This window comes from Colius striatus, chromosome 10 (genome assembly GCF_028858725.1).
Source record: "Colius striatus isolate bColStr4 chromosome 10, bColStr4.1.hap1, whole genome shotgun sequence".
Taxonomy (NCBI): domain Eukaryota; kingdom Metazoa; phylum Chordata; class Aves; order Coliiformes; family Coliidae; genus Colius; species Colius striatus.
This window is the reverse complement of record NC_084768.1, coordinates 34,265,528-34,285,351: the sequence shown is the minus strand read 5'-3', so window position 1 is coordinate 34,285,351 and position 19,824 is coordinate 34,265,528. Positions and strand designations below refer to the sequence as shown.

The 19,824-nt window shown below is 39.4% G+C and overlaps 1 protein-coding gene across 1 annotated transcript in view; it reads right to left on the bottom strand.

Moving 5' to 3' along the window:
* ABCA4 (ATP binding cassette subfamily A member 4) overlaps positions 1 to 19,824 on the bottom strand; it is a 60,168-nt gene that overhangs the window by 6,562 nt on the left and 33,782 nt on the right. The window contains exons 21-41 of the mRNA XM_062003240.1: positions 19,597 to 19,736; positions 18,612 to 18,749; positions 18,226 to 18,413; positions 17,362 to 17,452; positions 16,566 to 16,771; positions 16,113 to 16,161; positions 15,370 to 15,611; positions 14,803 to 14,927; positions 14,299 to 14,397; positions 13,132 to 13,321; positions 10,806 to 10,900; positions 9,817 to 9,849; positions 8,602 to 8,707; positions 8,391 to 8,465; positions 7,835 to 8,004; positions 6,695 to 6,872; positions 5,140 to 5,255; positions 3,977 to 4,124; positions 2,660 to 2,783; positions 1,436 to 1,565; positions 409 to 529 (exon numbers count right to left, since the gene is read on the bottom strand). Coding sequence (XP_061859224.1) covers positions 409 to 529; positions 1,436 to 1,565; positions 2,660 to 2,783; positions 3,977 to 4,124; positions 5,140 to 5,255; positions 6,695 to 6,872; positions 7,835 to 8,004; positions 8,391 to 8,465; positions 8,602 to 8,707; positions 9,817 to 9,849; positions 10,806 to 10,900; positions 13,132 to 13,321; positions 14,299 to 14,397; positions 14,803 to 14,927; positions 15,370 to 15,611; positions 16,113 to 16,161; positions 16,566 to 16,771; positions 17,362 to 17,452; positions 18,226 to 18,413; positions 18,612 to 18,749; positions 19,597 to 19,736 — 2,764 coding nt within the window. The remainder of the gene's footprint in view (positions 1 to 408; positions 530 to 1,435; positions 1,566 to 2,659; positions 2,784 to 3,976; positions 4,125 to 5,139; positions 5,256 to 6,694; positions 6,873 to 7,834; positions 8,005 to 8,390; positions 8,466 to 8,601; positions 8,708 to 9,816; positions 9,850 to 10,805; positions 10,901 to 13,131; positions 13,322 to 14,298; positions 14,398 to 14,802; positions 14,928 to 15,369; positions 15,612 to 16,112; positions 16,162 to 16,565; positions 16,772 to 17,361; positions 17,453 to 18,225; positions 18,414 to 18,611; positions 18,750 to 19,596; positions 19,737 to 19,824) is intronic.

Genomic DNA, 19,824 nt, shown 5'->3' with positions numbered 1-19,824 from the left:
TAAAGGGTGGGTGTCAGGAGATTGGGACATCCCTCTTTTCTATAGTAGCTAGCAACAGGACAAGGGGCAATGGGATGAAGCTGGAACACAAAAAGTTCCACTTAAATATAAGAAAAAACTATTTCACCATGAGAGTGACGGAGCAGTGGCACAGGCTGCCCAGAGGGGTTGTGGAGGCTCCTTCCTTGGAGGGCTTCAAGACCTGCCTGGACATGTTCCTATGTGACCTGATCTAGGTGAACCTGCTTCTGCTGGGGAGTTGGACTAGATGATCTCTAAAGGTCCCTTCCAACCCCTACCATTCTGTGATTCTATGATTATCTGATTATCTGTATATATAGTTGAAAAACATTCTGAAAGAATAAATTTACACTAGACTCATTTATTTTATTCTTCTCAAAATATTACCTTGGTCAGTTCTTGTAATTCTAAGATATTTGTTTTGTTCCCCCCACTCATAATTCTTTTTCTTTCTTCTGCAACATCATCATCTTCACCAATAATAGGTGACATGGCAGTCTCAGCAAACCTGGAAAAAAGTACAGAAACAAGGAGTTGTCCTGTGTGTAGTTAGAATAATAATGTGAAACAATGGCTGATTGATTGCCAACAATGTGACTGACAGAAGCAGTGGGATTGGAACTTCAGAATGGGACCCTGGCTGGAGGGTTCCTGCTGTTGAGAGAATCCCTGGCCTTTGTACTGAAGGTTCTAAATACCCTTTGTATTTACAAATTAGTTAAATAAATTTTAAAAAAAGGGAGGAAAAAAATCACTTGTAACTGATACAACAGAACCCACCTCTCAGCCACAGCTTTTGCTATTTGACTGCTCTTTGGTAGCCAGTAGGTAGTCCTTTTACAGATATTTTGCGTAGATCTCCCTTTGAGACAATATTTTTAGAATTATGCCAATCAATACTCTCCTTGGCCATCTTAAGCACGGTGAATGACCCACTCACACCTGGAAGGTAACTAACTGCTGTTGTTGAGATAGAAACACATTTGTACAGAAGAGAGAGGAAGCTTGAATGGTGTCCAGGCTGCCACTGTCCCATGCCATGGACTAGAATTCTTGTCTTGGAATGTCAGGCTAGTACCTCATGCCAGTACTTATGTCCTCTTATGACAGTACAAACTTTCCAAGTAATTTTATAATCTCACTATAAAAAGATCTTATTATATAAAAAAGTTAAATTCTTACGTCAAGAAAACTAATTTATTTAATAATATTTTCTTAAATCCTGTTAAGATAATGCACATTTGTAAAAGCTTTCTTGAACCATAATATCAACAAATTAAGATAAAATCAGGTAAATCAAAGGGAGAAAAACCCAACTGAAATTCAGAAAATATAAAAAAAAGAGGGACACAGAAAATAACAAAAACATTCACACTGTTAATAAAGGAACATTAATACAAGCTTTCAGACATACCATCTTGTGGAGAACAAACGATGCTGCATGAGGAGATTCAGAAGGAAGAATCCAACTCCTTGAACAGCCATGGCAACTAGTTTTTTTCCAGCAAAGTCCCACTGAAAAGGATTGGAAACATACTCCTCACCTTTGTAGAAAGAGCAAAATAAAGCAAGGTGAAATACTGCTCAGAAAACCCCACTGTTCCTCCGAAGGTGTAATCACAATGGGTTAGGATGAAAGTCTATATTTTATTTGACCATGATCAGGCTATGTCTTCATTTTCCAGTCTCTTATAAAGATTCTGAAGAAAATACACTCCAAGCTCACCTGCTGCATGAGAATAAAAATGAATATAAGTTCTCCAAATATACACTAATTTGAATATCATAACATGAAGTTTGCATGGATGATGTGAAAAGGCATACATTTTCTGAATAAAAATAGATAAGTTCTGTTCTGTGACTATTCTTTTAATAAGAAGTTGTCTGGTATCAAAGACAGCCATATCTCAATAGAATGCATTTGAAGAACAGTAGCCACTGAGCTAACAGGTTCATTCCCAATGCAGATTGCTGGCTGACTGTAGAGTTCTGACACCTGTATCAGAAGCTGTGATGCAAAGAGATTGAGTTTTCATTACTCCTCATCCCCATAGAATCGTAGAATCACACAATGGTAGGGGTTGGAAGGGACCTTTAGAGATATCTAGTCCAATCTCCCTGCTGAAGCAGGTTCACCTAGATCAGGTCACACAGAAGCGTGTCCAGGCAGGTCTTGAAGCCCTCCAAGAAAGGAGCCTCCACACTGTCCCTGGGCAGCCTGTGCCAGGGCTCCCTCACCTGAACAGGGAAAGAGTTGTTTCTTATGTTTCAATGGAACTTTTTGTGTTCCAGCTTTGTCCTATCACCTCTTGTCCTGTTGCTAGATACCATAGAAAAAAGTACTGCCCAAAGCTCCTGACACCCACCATTTAGATATTTGTAAATATTAATAAGATCCTTCCTCAATCTCCTCTTCTCCAGACTAAACAGCCCCAGGTCCCGCAGCCTTTCCTCATAAGGAAGATGCTCCAGTCCCCTGATCATCTTGGTGGCCCTGCGCTGGACTCTCTCCAGCAGTTCCCATGATGACGTGAAAGGCAGAAACAGCCACTAACTTTCCAAGAAGACACTTCCAATCACCTCACCCAGGGTCAGGACATGACACTGATACATCTTGTTGCTTATTGGCTTTACTTACCAAATCTGGCATATACTTCTGCCACAGCTTGGTTCATGGCCAAGTCAATGAGTCCACGGCCCAGGCAAAAATGTGGGAAGACAATCAGCACATTTTTCAGTGTTTTATTAAACTTTAGCAGAGACTGTAAGAAACAGAAACAACATCATAAACAGTTGAAACCAGTCTTCTTTAAGAAAACATGGCAACATGAGTGAAAAGTCATGAAATGTCAGAGAAGCTGGATGTTCTGTATTCTTACAACAGACGAAACAGAGTATTTATCGACGTACATCCAAAGCATCTACAACCTAAAATGCAGCACAGCAAAATGTTAGCATAAACTGCACTAAACAAGTGTCAGCTTTTATAAACAGAAACTGAGCAACTGTGAGTAGTGTTTTTCTGTCATAACTGGAGTATTTCCATAATCAGGACTGTCAAGGTACCAAAAAATAGCAGTGTCTGGGCATAGCTTCACAGTAGACATAGGTACTCAAAACAGAGTAATTTCCAGTAGCAGTTTAGCTGGCCAAACACTGAATCCCGTGAAGTGCAGCTTTCCCTTTGGAGACAAGGTGTCTGCAATGGAGAAATATTCTCAAAGGTAACAATACTGACCTGCTATCCTACAGACTGAACAGCACTAAAATGAACCCTGCACTATCAAGAAGCATAGCTAAGAATGCAGAAACACCAGTGACAGAAAATAGTGTAAAGGTAGTCCTTGCAACCATGATTAACCAAGATCTATTTGTCCTTTCTGGTAAACAATGCTTCATCAGCACATGGTGTTTGAAAATGCACTATCAGTAATAATAGTTAGTTGGATAACTGTCAGATGTAGAAAGGGCGTCAATCTCAGTAGCCAGAGTATCAGCAACTGTAGAGATGGTAGCAGTAAAATATATAAGCCAACAGTACTTTATTAACTGATCTCTTAGCCTTTCTAAGAACTAATTTTGGCACTCACGCTTTGTTTTGCCTATTCTTGTACTTTCTGACACCTTCCTGGTGCTATTAAATAATTTTTTGACAATTCTTAAAAGAAGCAGAACATCTCCTCTGACAGAATAACTAACAGGAGCAAATGTCTTTCCTTTCTTCTTGGTGATTCCGTGATTTTCTAACATCTACATCTTCCTGTACAACCAAAACTGCAGAAGCGAGTACAAAGTGCTACGTCCCCTCCTCCCCAGCTGTGAAAGCATACAAGAGTTTGCCCATAGGGATGAAAAACACTCAGTATTATTCCTTGTGTGTGTAAGCCCAAGATACCAATTATTGTACACTTTCTGCACTGCTCTAAAACCAGATGTCAACAGGAACGTTACTTACTGGGTTATTTTCAAATAACTCCAGGATGAAGGTAATGGCACTGCTGCTGATCCCCACAAAGAGGTTAATGCAAGACAATGCAACATAAGCAGTACTAGGGATGCTGAAGAAAGAGGCAGCAGGGTACATCATGGGAATTACTGCCCATCTGCATGTAAAAGAGAGAACAACTATGGTAACAACTTCTCAATATTCTCATGTCAGTTGGCCTAATGAAAACACTAAATTGAGGGGTTTTTTCCTCATCTCAAGTATAATGAAATTACGTAACCAATTAGAGATGCCACTATACTTTCCCTGGTTACTATGCAAAGATGTTTTAAATGTCCATCCACACAGCCATGAATTATTATATTTTAAAAAGAAAGACATAGACAACTTATTCAGGATACCACTATTACCCTTTAAAAAGATGTTACGAAAAATAGAAACGAAAATTCTGAGACCGTCTTTCAACACTGGGCTATTTTACAGAGATTTAGTGATGACAATGCTTTGCATTTACTCAGGCTTTTCATTCCAAGAACATAAAAACTTCAGAAAATTCAAGGTAGTCTTTCCAGAAAGGAACTCTTTGGTTTCATTTGTGGTATACGTATGAGGATGTGAAAACCTTTGCTTCTCTCTTTAGAAATAGATCTGGTCAATCATTTTGCCTAGAATACATCAGCTGCAGGGCTATCAGGAACGTGATTTTATAAATGAAAATATACGATCTCTAATTAAATGAAACTTTGTTCGGCCTTACAAAGTGATAGTTTGCCAACACAAATGCTCATTTGAAATTAATAAGTGTTGAAGGCTCAGTGCTATTTGCTCTTGGTTTAATGCTGGAAGTATTTTGGTATTGGCTGTCAATGAAAGAAACTAATAATCACTAAATTCCTACACAATGTATATATCAGATATATTTTCCTGTAAGGATCACATTTAATGCTTAAAAACGTAAGGCAGTGACAAAAGAAATTATCCTGTAGACCATGTGGTGAGGCAAAGTGTGTAAATATTCTGGAGCACAGGCAGAGCCGAGTTCTAACTTGTATTGCAGCCACTCAGTTTTATTCTTTAAAGCTGGATTTCACTAAGGACCAGTCTCAATAACATGAAATCATTTCCATGTGAAATACAGGGCCAGACGTGGAGGAGTAACCTGGAACACTCACCCATACAGAAGCAGCAAGGCAACAAGCACAGGGAGATTAGTTGGAGAGGTATACGCTTTCTTGTTGAATCCAGCAAATATAGCCACAACCATTCCGGCACTCAGTGCATAATTCACCTGCCACATCACAGTGAAAATAAGTGTGTAAGACCTAAGAAGGTCTGCAAACATATCCAGATCCTAGACACTATTCCAAAAGGATTTTTTTTTATCGAGGAACACTGCAATTTATGAGCTAGACTAGTTGTACTCATGGTGTTGGATCAATGCGTCCCTAACAGAACATTCTTCTGAGACAGCTTTTATCAGACTGTTCTTCAAAATTACAACATATACTGCTGTTTTTAAATTATGGTTTGGGAGCCAAATGGTCCTGCTGATAGGCTGCCCATAAAAAGAGGCTGCAGGTATGCAAACGAAGGGCAGTTTCTGTTGGTGCAAAGGATGTGTAGGAGGGAAAAAGCTAGTTACTTGAGCCACATTCCTGGGAAAAGGCTAAAGTGAGTATTCGTGACCACTGCTCAGTTTGTCTGTTCAGTATTAGTACCACTAGTATGCAATGCACAGAGCTCCGGATGCAGAATGGAAGGTGGTATTTCACAGAACTGCTAACACCAATCAATACCTTTGTACCATGCTGTCAAGGGCCACGACCAAGCAGAATTCCTGTAAAGGAAACTGCTGGAAGGCAGGAGGATAAGCAGGAGACAGGAACTCAGAGGCTTGCTTCTTTTCTCTCATTTACTAAATTTAACTAACTTTACTAACTACTACTTTTACTAACTTTACCCTCTCCTGAAAGAGCACCTTCCAAAGCCCAAAGTATTGTGGACTTCTCAATCATTTCATGCTTCTCATTTTTATCTTTGCAATTCCACGTTCATACTTTGTTTATTGCATAAGCTCTTGGATACTCTCTTTGTTGAGAGGGCATGGCTAGAAAGAAGGTCCTTGCTGTGCCACAACCAGATAAAGAACTTGGTCTTTTGTGAGAAAGTGACCTGAGGGTAATGGGAAGGTAGCTGAGCCCTGTCTGACCAAACTTGGGACTGTGTTCTAAATCCTTTTGGAACAACACAGTGAACATGATTCAGTGATCTGAACAAATGTATGTCAGTTGAGACACCCTCGAGTATTTTTGTCTGGGCTCCAGATACTGTTCCAGCAGCTTGTGGATCTCCCCCCTGCCACCCCTCCAAGATTGCTTGAATATCTTGGAACACGTTCTGGTTCTTCTAGAGGGCAGGAGTATGCAGTGTGCATCAGTCAACTGGGCTTTCCCCTGCTATGGCAAGTTGCACTTTTATTATATGTTCAGCTGGAAGGACCAGAAACCCTGAGATTACAACAATTTCAGCCTCATTAATTAAATAATGAGTTGTTCACCTGACTTAATTCCTACATCTGTAATCAGCAGGTCAGATCCTTAGCATGCTCTGAGCTGCACTTAAAGGAATGAATGCAGAATCACCTTCACTCAATCCACTGATTAGTCCCCAGATCGTGCAAACCCAGGAATAATGGCAGGCTATGAAACAAGACCAGCAGTTACTCACTATATCCCACATGAAGTTAGTTAACCAGTAGATTGCAGGGCTCACACCACTGACAAACTGTAGATGCTTGGCTTTTGTTACACGTTCTTGAATCAGGTATAAAACAAAACTGGCTGGTATAAAGGACATGGCAAAAATCACACAGATGGCAACAACAGCATCCACTGAAGTAGTTAGCCTAAAACAGGGCACAAGAATGTACCGTGAGCAAGGGAATGGATGCAACACAATGCTGTATTAGTCTGTGGGGAATCTGGAAGGAATTTTAAGATCTGGAAGCAGCAAGGTTACTTAGTAAGTAGAAGACTTTTCCAGTTTCAAAATATGCTAGTGCATTTTCCCAACTTGTGTTGAGCTAACAAATACACATGATGATGGCACCATTCCCTGATTTTATACTTGTCATCTCTGGAACAGTTCAACTCCTATGCACATATCAGTTTGACAGCCTTCCTGTATGGTGTGTCCCAAACTAGACATGAAGGCACAATAGCCAAAGCGCTCTGGAAGCTGGGAAAAGAGGGATTTAGAGAGGCAAGTTGCAGACAGTGACAAAAAGTGGAGATCTTGCCTCTGTGCTAAGGTAGAGGTATTCAGTTTCACTGAGTTCTGAACTCAATAGGAGACATGAGTGGGAAATCATGTCTTCTTAGGGTGGTATTTGTCAAGACATTATGGCATTTAGATTCTGGAATATACGAACTCTATTACATGCCATTTAAAACTTGTCGGTGTACTGCCCTTGGCACCAAGACAGAGCCTGTAGACTACTGACTCCCTGTAGTCAATTATGGACTATTTCTGATTCCTTTTTTGGTTATGATTTCTGTGTTATTTCACAAGTAGATCTATTGTCCTTGGAGTGTGAACAAAGACATCAGAGCCTTTGTGTTTGGGAATCAACAGAAACGTGTAATCATGTACAAATGACGGTCGTATCTCCTATACGAGATAGCAACAGACTCTTATAACAGAAAATAATAGCTTGCTTATCTAATTCTTGATTAGACTAAAACTTCAGGGAAAGGTCTTCACATTGTGTTAATTGAACTATTTCTCCTCAGAGTGTGAGTACACTGGAGATGGTAAGCGGCCAGGAGGGGGAAGGGTACAAGCCAGCTACAGAGCTGACAGACTTACACAGTGATTTCAGACAGTTGTTCCTTAGTGAGATTCAGAGGATGGTTTACAGCAGAGATCCCATATTCCTCAGGGGCTTGGCCAGTCCGCAGGTTAGCTCTAAGGATTGCATTATTGGCTACATTAAGGAAACTAACCATAGCGTGCCAGCCTTTATTGTTAAACCACACCTAAAAGAGTCAGAAAGCACGTATTCATTTAAGAAGCCTGTACTAATAACTCCAAGCTGCAGGAGAAAACTTGACTGCCTTTTATCTACTTTGGTGGGCTTTGTCAGCAGGGAAGGACCCAGCACCAGGAATTCACAGCTCCGAGGCACAGTCCAGCAGGAGGAGCTCACATACTATGCTTTTTAAATGGTTGAACACTCACAGTCAGGGATTTCAGAGAAGCATAGTTTTAAATTTGGCAGAATATGTCCTATTCAGAAGTATTTGGGACAGCAAGAAATACTAAGAACATGCTCTTCTTACAACTGAGCATGCCATTGGCAATATTATCACAATTTGAAGCCTATATCAATAAAGGCTGTGAGCCAACTACGTCCAGCAAATACCTTAATGTTATCTTCCGTTTCCATGTACTTAAGGAAATCAGAAATTTCTTTAGCAGCTGCCAGTGACATTTGTCCCTAAAATTAAAAAGAAAAGGCTAAAGATTAGCTCTCCAGGTGGAAATCTGGTGCTGCAGGTTTTCAGCTTTGTAACAATTCTTTAGTAAGGGTTAAAAAAAAAAAAAAAAAAAAAAAAAAAGATAATTTTGCTTACTCCTGTCACATTCATCATTCGGCCCAGATCACCTAAAACACTGACAACTTGATCTCCAGAAATAGGAAGGACAGGGAGCCTTCCTCCTATAGAAATTCCTCCGTATCTAATAAAGAGAACAGTATCATCAGTCATTTGTGGCACAGACCCAAAACTCCGTACAATGATGGAAATACTAAAAATCAACTTAACATAAGCTCCAGTTTCATACATTACGTAATCAATGTATAACAATCTCCACTCTTTTTTCTAATAAGTTTCAAGAGCTCTTTACAGGGCTTACAAATAATAGAAATTCTATCAGTTTCTGAGGTGTTCATGCCAGGATTCTAAGAATAATGTTATTTAGATAGAAGACATGGAGGAAACAGTTATTTCTACAGTGCAAAATCTTTGTATAAAGACAAGTGATATAACTGTTTGGACAGTATCAAAGACTGAGTGCATTACAGACCTCATTTACAACTTCAGTTGCCCTGAGAGAAGCAGATAGTTACCAATGCTGATGCCAGTCAATACTCTATAATGATAAATACTATTGAGCAAGCTGAACTGAAGTCTAATCTCATAGAAAGCCATGTTTGCACATGAACAAGCAGATATTCCATGAAGGAAGCCAGTCATCCAGCCGCTATCTTTGAAGTGAATTCCTATTGCAAATGAAAAACTAAATAACTGAACTAAGCCCAGTAGATACTGGGTAGACATCACACTGGGGTGAGCTGATGCCACTAGGGAAGCATGAAGCATCAGTGGAATCTGTTTTACAACTACTGCACGTGTTCAGAGCAGGGATGAGGAGCTGTGGTTAATTCTCTGTTTGACAGGCTGGTGTCTAGATTTCGTCTTACCCAGGTCTTTTTTTTTTGGAGAGTTCCTATTTTCCTGCTGCTCTTTGAAAGAGCTGTGTCAGAGCACTATCTGCATAATGTAGTGCAGTACTGTATTGTAACTTTCCTTCACTCAGATCCCATTAGTCCGACTGTTGTAGATAACAAAACTATGAGAGTTCCACTGTGTGCTCTGGCCTTCATCATTGTGGGGTAGTCAAAGGACATATAACCCTTTGTCTTTATAAAAGCCTTGTTGGCCCAGAACCTATTTTGCACTGAAGCCATCTCTTTGTCCATGGAGAGAAACACTGTGAGCCTTCACAGTCAACAGAAATTCATTGTTCCTTTAATTACCACCATAATTTGTGAGTTGGTTTCTTACCTTTGCTCATTGACCCAATATTTGCTCTTCAAGCTGAAACAGACAAAGAGAATCCTCTCTCTTAATGCACTGAATCAAAGTCAACAGCATTGTCAGGCTTAAATGGAAATTAAAGGTGAATTCCTATGCTTTGCAGTACTCCTGTTTCCCCTAGACAGCTTCTTTTTGTTTGTTTTATTTCTTTTTTAATGACTGCTGATTACTTTGAATTGTGGGGTTGTCAGGACTTTTGGCATTCCCTGCAGTTGATTTTTATTGGGTTTTGGTTTGTTTTTTCACACGATTAAGCTCCACCTCACACAGAGATAAGCAAGATTTCCATGCTGACTCTATCCAAGATCCATAATTGATGAATTTCTTTTCAAAGATGTATCTAAAGCAATTATGATGTATGCTAAGAGGAATTAAAGGCAGACAGCGCTTAGCTAAAACAAAGGGAATGTCAAGAACTCTGCTGGGAATTGAAAAGGTTGCAAGGCCTGAATCAGAAACAACAGACCATGGACACTGTACAGCTAATTACCATGCACAACACTCAGGCAAACTGAGGATCTATCAGTAGGTTAGATGTATCCATGTAACATTGTCCTTTGGCTCTTAGGTATTTCTGAGAAACAAGTGATGTTTAACTCAGGGATGGCCACGCTGGTGTGGCTACAGTTTCTCAGAAATACAAGTTAGTATCTCTGCAAGGCAGCTCACTGTGCTGTTCAGAGACACCAGTTTTCTCACAGCTGACAGTTTCCAATAACGTGGCATTCCATCAACATTGAAACTTTGCCTATAAAGGAGTATCTGATTATACAAATAGGTATAAACAAAATGATTTAACTCCTCTAAAATAACCATCACCTATTCTTACATCAGGAACATGGACATGATGCTTGAGTCTACACAATACAGTGGCAAATTACTTGCTATGTTATTAAATTAGAGTTTCGTGGCTGGGTAGCAAATACTGCGTATGAAAAGCAGAGATTCATCCTTACCTCCCTTTTATCAAAGTGGGATATGTTTTCACCAGAAAATCTGAAATATTTCTGTGGGTCAGGTCTTGAAGAATTTCTGTGCTGTGCTGCACTCTCTGGGAAGAAAAGAAAACCTAATCAATCACACTAAACTTTACAATCTCTAAAGCTCATAAGTGTTTGTCAGGAAAAAAGCAAAAGGAGCTTTGGTTCAGAGGAATCACTCAGGTTCATGTTATCACTGAAACGAGAGTTATTCACTTTCTAGTCCAAACATTCTTACTTCACTAAGATTTCAGAGGAAATCATGAAATCACAGAGGTCTGTGATGTCTGACACAAAACTGTTGCACTTCACTCTGAAACTTGACATCAGTTGTTTGCAACAGAAACCAGGATTGCTCAAGGCTTTTTCTTCACTGTGAGAGAAGGAAGCTTTTCAAATAAATCGAGGTTCTAGTGGAGATAAAGTTTTCTATGATTTAGCAAGCTGAAGTAAAAATGAATATGAAAACTTCACATTCCCTAGCTTGTAAGATACTTTGAAATACAATTACTGTCTTTTTTATTGTAATGAAAATGATTCCAACGGGACAACTTTTTGAGCCTTTTGCAAATACAGGAATGCTGTGAAAGACAAGACCTCAAACTTGTGGAATTTATCCCAAGGTATAATATACTTTAGAAGATTCCTGGACAGTTTCAGAGGGCGAAGCTTGCAACATGAAACAACCTAGTAACAACCTGTAAGGAAGTCTAATGAACTTTCCAGAAGTTTCTGCATTTGTCCCCAGAGAGGCAGTACTGGATGAGACAGAAGATACAATACAGACATCTAGCTAGTTCTAGGCGATACACAAGAAGTCTGGTAGCATCCTCATAGTGCCTTCTTTAAATAAACTGTCTATGCTCAGACGTACTTCATAATTATTTAAAATCTATTGCTTCTCTGGAAACTCAAATGTTACTTATTTCTTCCAGACAAGTTATACAAAATTATCATATCCTGCAAAATTTTCAGGAATGTAAAACAAACATTTCCCTTAGAGGATTAGAATGCCAACAAACAAACAAACAAACCATTTTTGCATCCTGCTTGGATTTGAAATTTTAGACTGTATTCCTCTCTCAAATACACTAGCAAGCAATTAGTAAAATTCAAAAAACTCAAAGCTTTGGTTGATTGTTGGACAGGGTTTACTTAGAAATGAGAAATAACTCAGGATTCTGTGAATAATGTCAGAATATAAACTATTAATTTCTATTTTGGCTTCAAAGACATGAATTCTATAGACACATAAAACATCTTTGCTATGTTGTTTAGTGAGTGCTGATAGAGAAACCAAAGCAAGATGAATTAGTATTTTTAAGAGATCATAGAAACATAGAATGGCAGGGGTTGGAAGGCACCTTTAGAGACCATCTAGTCCAACCCCCCTGCTGAAGCAGGGGATCATGTAATCAATTTGGATTCAGAAATTGATTCCGCTTGACATTAGTGTTAACTCTGGAATTAATTTAGTCATTTGGCTAATGTGTGCAACCTGGCAAATAGGAATACAGGAATGGAACGGTGTGCATGGTGAGGCATTAAATCAGTGAGCTATTACTCTGAGAGTGGCTGCAGTTCTGTTTTATTTAACTTATTAGAAAAAAAAATAGAAAATGTCAACACTGCCAGGCTCTAACTTTCCTTTGCTCTTCTAAAAAGCAAGCATATTTAATAAATGAAACCACTAAGATTATTCACTGATAGGCATAATTAGGAATGTCACACTCATCTCTCCATGCAGCATCAGTGGTTATTAAATTACTCAATTTCATGTATATGCACACCGACCTTTTTGGGCTTTTTGCTAGCTTCTAACATTTCTTCTAGAAACAGAACAAAAATACAAGTAAAACATTATTTGGGGTTGAGTTAATATTAATTTTCACATTTTTAATGAGATGGCTCCAACTCCATGTTTTTCAAAATCACATTTATTACTTCCTTTCCTTCTCCCTCCTTCCCTTCCCTTCCCTTCTTTAAAGAGAAGTAATTTTCTAAGTAGAATTATTCTTTAAGGAAAAAAAATTAAAGTATTTAATTTTTTTTAAAATTTTTGTGATTTTTTCTATGTGAAAAGTCTGCAATTTGGATGAAAATAGTAATCAAACTTCATTCAAAGGTGCAAGATTTTCCAGTATCTCTGAAACTGAATTCCAAAGTCGAGCAATTCTTGCTCCCTTAAAATGTGTTAACTTCCTTCTGTGTATGCTGGCACAGTAAGGTACTTATATGCTAATCCCTTTCCCAGTATTTGCCATGAAATTTTGTGCAAAGATTTATGGCACAAGGACACGACCTGTGGAGGTGGGAGGCCTCCTGCACCTGCAGGACATTCTGGCAACATTGTGAGCTTCTTGTGAGTGCTGCACTTGCAGGAAGGTGAAGGATTCCAAGGGCTCCACTTTCGGCTCAACAGAAGGTTACTCAGGTTAGGATGAACAGCAGGTGTGTTCCAGGCAGTTGGCATATTATTGCACGGGTAGTTCCTGTGTAGAGGAGCAAACTCTAAGCTATGCAGAAATACAGTCTGTGAGAGCTCACAAATCCCCAAAATCACAATGCTCTCAGCAGACATTCTCTTCTCAGCCCTTATGCCGTGAGTTACATATAAGAAGAACATTTCAGAGCAGTTGGTAAACATGAATAAATACAATCTCCCTCCACATCTCTGCCAAGCTTACTGTCTTCAGCTTACAGATAGGACACTGAGGGAACAACGGGACTGTGTTTGATCCTCTGGAACACAGGAAACCTGCAGTGGACATGTATATCTGTGAAGAAACAATCCTTTCCCTCGCTCATGCACTATCTTCTGTCTCTTCATCTTTTAAAGTTTCCTCTTCATTCCTGCTATACCAGGCAGGAGAGAGGAAGGGGAAGAGAGGACAGCCAGGAGAATCAGGCTGATGGATATCATGAGAAGGAGGCATAAAAAAAACTAGTGGCAAAGCATAGCACACCAGTGACAAATGCCTCCAAGGCAGGACTCACAGGCAGGGTAAATGGATAGGACAACAAATGGCAAGAGCTCTACTAATGTTATCCCCACTTCAGAGTGAGAACAACTTCAAATCATAGAGGTTGTCCTATGGCTACTTCACAATCTGAGCAGTTCCTGAATCTATTGCTTCCAAACACACCGGTGGGAACATCAGGAACGTGAGGGGACTCACACATAGACAGTGCCAGGGAAGCTGTGAAGATTTGGGCCTGAGCCTACTGGCACAATTTTGAAGTTGCTTAATTCTCCGTACAAGGCTACAATCATTCTTAATCCAGTGGCATTTTTGTATTGCTGTTTGTTTGTTACTTTTAACCTGATATTAGATATCACTACCAACAATACATCTGAAGCATCGGCTCTAGAGAAAAGCCAAGTCAATTAATTCTTATTTTGCTATTCATGTTCCACTGCTAATACTCTGCTAGAATCTTGTTCTAGGGATATTAGCTAGCAACTTACGGAAGAGGCTGATTCTTCATGCAGCGATTTCCAAATCCTGGTTTATTCAAGAAAGCATCGGTGAGGGAAGCCATCTGCTCACTGCCAGGACGCTCATTGCTAAGGGAATAAGATAAGACTTGCTCTATAAATTTTTTTTCCTCCCCAATTATTGTACTGGAATAGACACAGCAAATGGTGAAGGACAGTCATGCGGCAGAACCAGTTGCCCCTCCTCCAAAGGCTGATAATTCAATTATTTTAGTTATGAAATTAAAAACAAAACCAACCCAGAACCTTCCAAGATGGTTAACGGGCTAAAGCGATGGGCCTTTTAGGAGCTGTATTCTCCACTTGCACCAGTCTCATGTTATTTTAAATCTGCTGCTTCCAATGGAGTTCATCCCTTTTCATATCACACAGAGTGAGAAAAAGCACAGTGAGAGAGGGCTCTATGATCCTAAATACTAAGGAGAAAAGGGTGTACATATGACAGATGTACTTTTACTCAGTGATTCTTCTTACCTGAAGAAAGTAAACTGCTGTCCATAGATCCAAGGGTGTAAGGTTAAGGCGGGATATTCTCCAAATGGAGGAATAATGACTGTAAGTATTAAAGACAGCAACACAAAACTAGCAGGGAGAACAATCTGCAGGGAACATGGAAACATCACACCAGGTTATTAGATATATGTTGTAGAGTAACACTGTATTATCTTCATAACATACATATATATGTACATATAGAAACAAAGGAGGGACAGCAGGAGCACACAGATCAGATCTGATTTAGCTCCTAAACACTAAAAATTCATTTTCCAATGTATTCATTTAAGATTCTAGGTGTCATAAAACAGGATTATTTTAAAAATAAATACTGGGCTAATAGTGATTGAATCACTGTTAGAGGTGCGGGTAACAGGCTCTAGTCAGAAAGAACTGAAGTAAGATGCAGAAGAGATGGAATCAGAACAGTTAGGGACACTGTTACCCATTTTCAGCACCTCTGTTGCTCTGCGTAGACACTACTGGGAAAGACAGCATTGAGAATGTTGTGGGGAAGAGTCAAGAACAGCAAAAGTCAGTCAATACCTGGGCTAGGAAATCCTTGTGGCTGCGAGAGGCATGGTGGAACCGTTTGATGAGCAGTGCTTTGATCTGCTGATGTACAAGCTCAAAACCTTTGTATTGCCGGGACCCTCTGCCTTCATTTTGATCTCCTGCTGTGCCTACTGGCATTTGAGAAGTGTCACTAGTTTTCAGCGCAGTCTGTTCAGCTGGTGTATTCCCAGCAGAAGTTTTGCCAAGAGTAGAACCATTTTCTTGAGCGTCTCCTAGGCCAAGATGAAAAGGGGAAGAGAAGACAATTTATCCTCCATACATGAAAGTAGCACAAGCATTATAATGAGATCCAGATTTTTCTAACCACCACTAGATTGCTTTAATTACAACTAATTGTACTGTGGCTGTAACTATTGGTATCATATAGGTTACTACTCCTCTTACTTAGCAGGATGAACAAGTTAATCATGTATGTAGTTTATGGACTAATGGTCTGCAAGTACTTTTTATAAAACTACTAGAATCATTGACATTTGAGGGCTTGACACTGCACTTTTATTTGCATAGCTAAGAACCTCATCCAATCTAAATAAGAGTCTTTCTGTTTACTTCATCTTGTTTCTCAAATATCATGTCAGGCCCTAAAACCAGATAATTGCTGACCAAAGTTATTTTGGCAAGAACACCATACAGTCACTGAGGCTCCTCTTGGCATTCAGAATACAGAACAGTCCCAAGAAAAATTTATCAAATACTAATTCACGGATCTATACCTGCTTTTTGCATTCCAGAGTCAGCTTCTGCTGTGACCTTTAAGAAAACCTGCATAGACAAATGCATCTCCTGGTTAGGAATAGAATGAGTACAATAACCTGATCTCTGCAACAGTAAACATAACCCTTTAATGTAAGAGGAAAAAAAAATTAGATACCTTTTCAGTGATTCCTCTTACTACACTATCAGGGGTCTCTTATGAAGTATCTCAGATAACAAAGAAAGGCAGATTTAGGGCTAATGAGTCATGCTCCACAAGGCTAACCTGAAGGCTTGGATCCTTTCTCTATACCCATCCCACAGATATTCTGTGTGTGCTGCTGCATGTGTGACCAGGTTGTGAAGGGAACATTAGGAATTAGTGAGATCACATGTTAAAGAACAGGAACTGTCTCAGAAAACATTTTGGGTATTGATGGTAGGATCAGCAAGTATTTTAGTCTGTCTGTTACCTCTTCAAGTGGCGTGTCTGAAACTCCAAAGCTGCTGAGTCCCAGGTCATCCAACGTTTCCTCCAGTTCTCTGAAGAGACTGGCATAAGATCGCTGTTTAAAGTGTTTATTCGGCAAAAGGTAAACGAGTTCCTGACCAATGTTTTCAATTAATTTTGCTTCTGGGATGTGATGATGAATTATTTCTGCTAGCTCGTTCAGATCTCCTGTGAAAAGTCAAAACACTGTTCAAAGAATGAATATTTGAGCAAGCTAAGCATGATTTCAAATGCCGTTGTTTGCACTATACAAAAGAGGACTGCTTGTTACGTAACTCTCAGATATTTCAGTTAATTCTGTACTATGCTGAGCTTTTATGCTCTGGAACCGTGTAGCAGGAAATTATTTCAAGTCTATTAATAAAACACAACAATTTCTTCGGGAATATCTACTTGAGTTCTTCTCTTATGTAGAAGAGACAAAATTACTGTTTCTGAGAGCAGTTTCCTTTTCTCTAGATACGTTTCAGTTTCCATTAGCAAATTGTACTTTTTGGTGCAGAGCAGTTCAAAACTCAGTCTATACTCCTATAGCAAACAAACTTCAGTTCGTCATCTGAACCTGAAACCACAAATACATCCCAAAGGGGCAATGGTAAGCAAAAACAGGGAGAAACCTTATCAAATCATGTTAATATACAATACAGATGTTAGATGCAAGTACTGAAGAAGTGGGCCTCAGCAGCACTGATCTGTAGGAGGAAACTGTAGCATACAGAAGACATAGCTATGTGCTGGCATGCCATCTCACTTCTTACCATCCAGTTCCTGCTCTGGAGCTACTTCTTCATCATTGTGTGCACAGCTGGAGCAGGAGCAGGAGCACTGAGATCCACAGCTACAAAGAGACTAGCATGGACAGACAACAGATGAAAAGATGAAAGCGCTTCAGAAACACACAAAATGGGATGTAAGGGTTGTCAGCCTTTGAAAGGCTCGAGTCAGTGAAAAACATGTCATATCTGGAGCATCCGAAAAAGTCATCTGCGGATGGATCTGACTGGATTAAGCAATGCAGACAACATAAATCCACCTGCACAAAACTCATCTGTCAGTTCTAAATTGCATGCAAAATACTTGGGAAATGTAGTGGCCATAAGTATACAGACCATGTTGCTGCTAAGACTGGAAGTACTACTAACAGCAGAAAGAATCCAGATCCCTACTTCTGAAGCTGTGTGAGGCTGGTTTACCTGTGGATAAATGTGGACTCTTCCGGTGCCTGAGCTAGTTACACCAGACTAAGCCATGTTTACAACCAGCGTACGTTAAAAGTAAGCATCACAAAGCCCTGTATATGGTCAATGACAACTTGACTGGTAACAGTTTAGACATATTTAACTCACGAGAGGGAACTATAGATCACTGAGGGCTTTATATCCACTTATCATCGTCACCTGTCTGGTTGAATGGAGGTTTATAGAAACAGAGGTTTTTTAGAGGGACTCATGTACTCATGTTACTTTGTGAGGTGTCATCAAATTTTCTTATTGCTTTCTCTGTTTTTAAGGTTTGTACACAGTCTCAAGCAGCACTTAGCTGTTTTCTGTCTTTGGTGCAGTGCATGGAAACATGAGAGCATTCCTCAGATTATGTATGCAGGAAAGAAGATACATACTTACTGTAGCCCTTACAATTTTGGTATTTTTCATCTTGCGAACAAGCGTGAGATAGAAGCCAGATCCAAAGCAATTCTTTAGAAATACAGGGGAGCCTGAGCAGAAGAGTTTCCCTTGGGATATGATGGCTACTCTGTCTCCAAGGATGTCTGCCTCATCCATGTGATGGGTTGAGAGGATGATGGTTCTGCCTAGAAGGAACAAGAAGGAATGTTGAAGGCATAGACTCTCTATGGAACTCAAAACTGTTTAGTCCCATGTTTGCCACATCCATAAATATCTGTCTGAAGCATACACAACAGTTTACACATCAGGCACGTGCTGCATCCATGACAGGGTGGGTTTTTTTTTTTATACAAACAAAAAATTTCCACTCTCAAACATATTACCTGAGCGGTATTTCAGCAGAAGATCCCAGATAGATCTCCTGGAATATGGATCAACTCCAGAAGTGGGCTCATCCAAGACTACCACTTTTGCTTCACCCACAAAAGCAATGGCAACAGACAGTTTCCTTTGCATTCCACCTAGCAGAGGACGGATATATCGAGGAATTTGAGGTGAGTTACAGAACAGGTAAGTGACAGAAATGTAATTAACACTGCTTTTCAGTGAGGGACAAACTGATACAAGAAAAACAAAACCCATCCTCAGACAAATATTTATGCAAAGTTAAATCAACAGTCACGTTTTTCTTCTGAAGTTCAGAACAACTTGTTAAAAAAATATTGGTTTTTAACATGTTTTTCCTCTGTGCACCACATTTTCTGCTTCTTGCCAGAAGCAAATGCAGGACAATTGTTCTTGAGATTTTTCACATGAGATTTTGATCGTCTCGTGTGAAACCAGCCAACTTTTATAGTTGCCACCAGGACAAAGTAGTATGAGAAGACCTGTCTGTTTATTAAAATGAGCCTTTGAAAATAAAAGTGAAATGTTTTCAAAGTACATTATGTGCATTTGTACCTTTAGAATGAAAGAAATTACCCCTAAGAAATAATACTGTATTAGAGAGTACAGATCCAAACAGTGGAGCAGCATGATAGTATAACATTTCATTTGTCTTGAAATAATAGAGCATTGTATCTCATTTTTTTCTTACACCGACAGATTATTAAAATATATATATTTATTTGAAAATAGTAGCTTTAAGTGTATTTGAATTTGTCATACGTTTACAAGAAATGGAAACTTTAGGGACAGACCATGACAGATGTACTATTTGTACAGTCCTCTGTACTCTTCAAGAATAAAGACCTTCCCAGCACACAGTGATGTGTCAGCACATGGCCTCAGACATGTAATTTAAACAATTGCCCAAAGACAAAGAAAACACAGCAGGAAGAAAACATCTTGGAACAATTCTATGGGTACCTGACAACTTCTGAGCCTCTTCATTCCTTTTATGGGTGAGGCCCATGTCTTCCAGCATTGTTTCCAGCTCTTGCTCAGCTTCATCTCTGGATCTCCCTTTCAGTTGAGAATAAAACAAGATGTGCTCTGCTACAGTAAGGCTGTGAAATCATACAGAAAGGCACCAAGGCAATTTAAATGAACAGATTTTTTTTTCCCAAGCACCAATAAATCCACCCTAGATTTAGC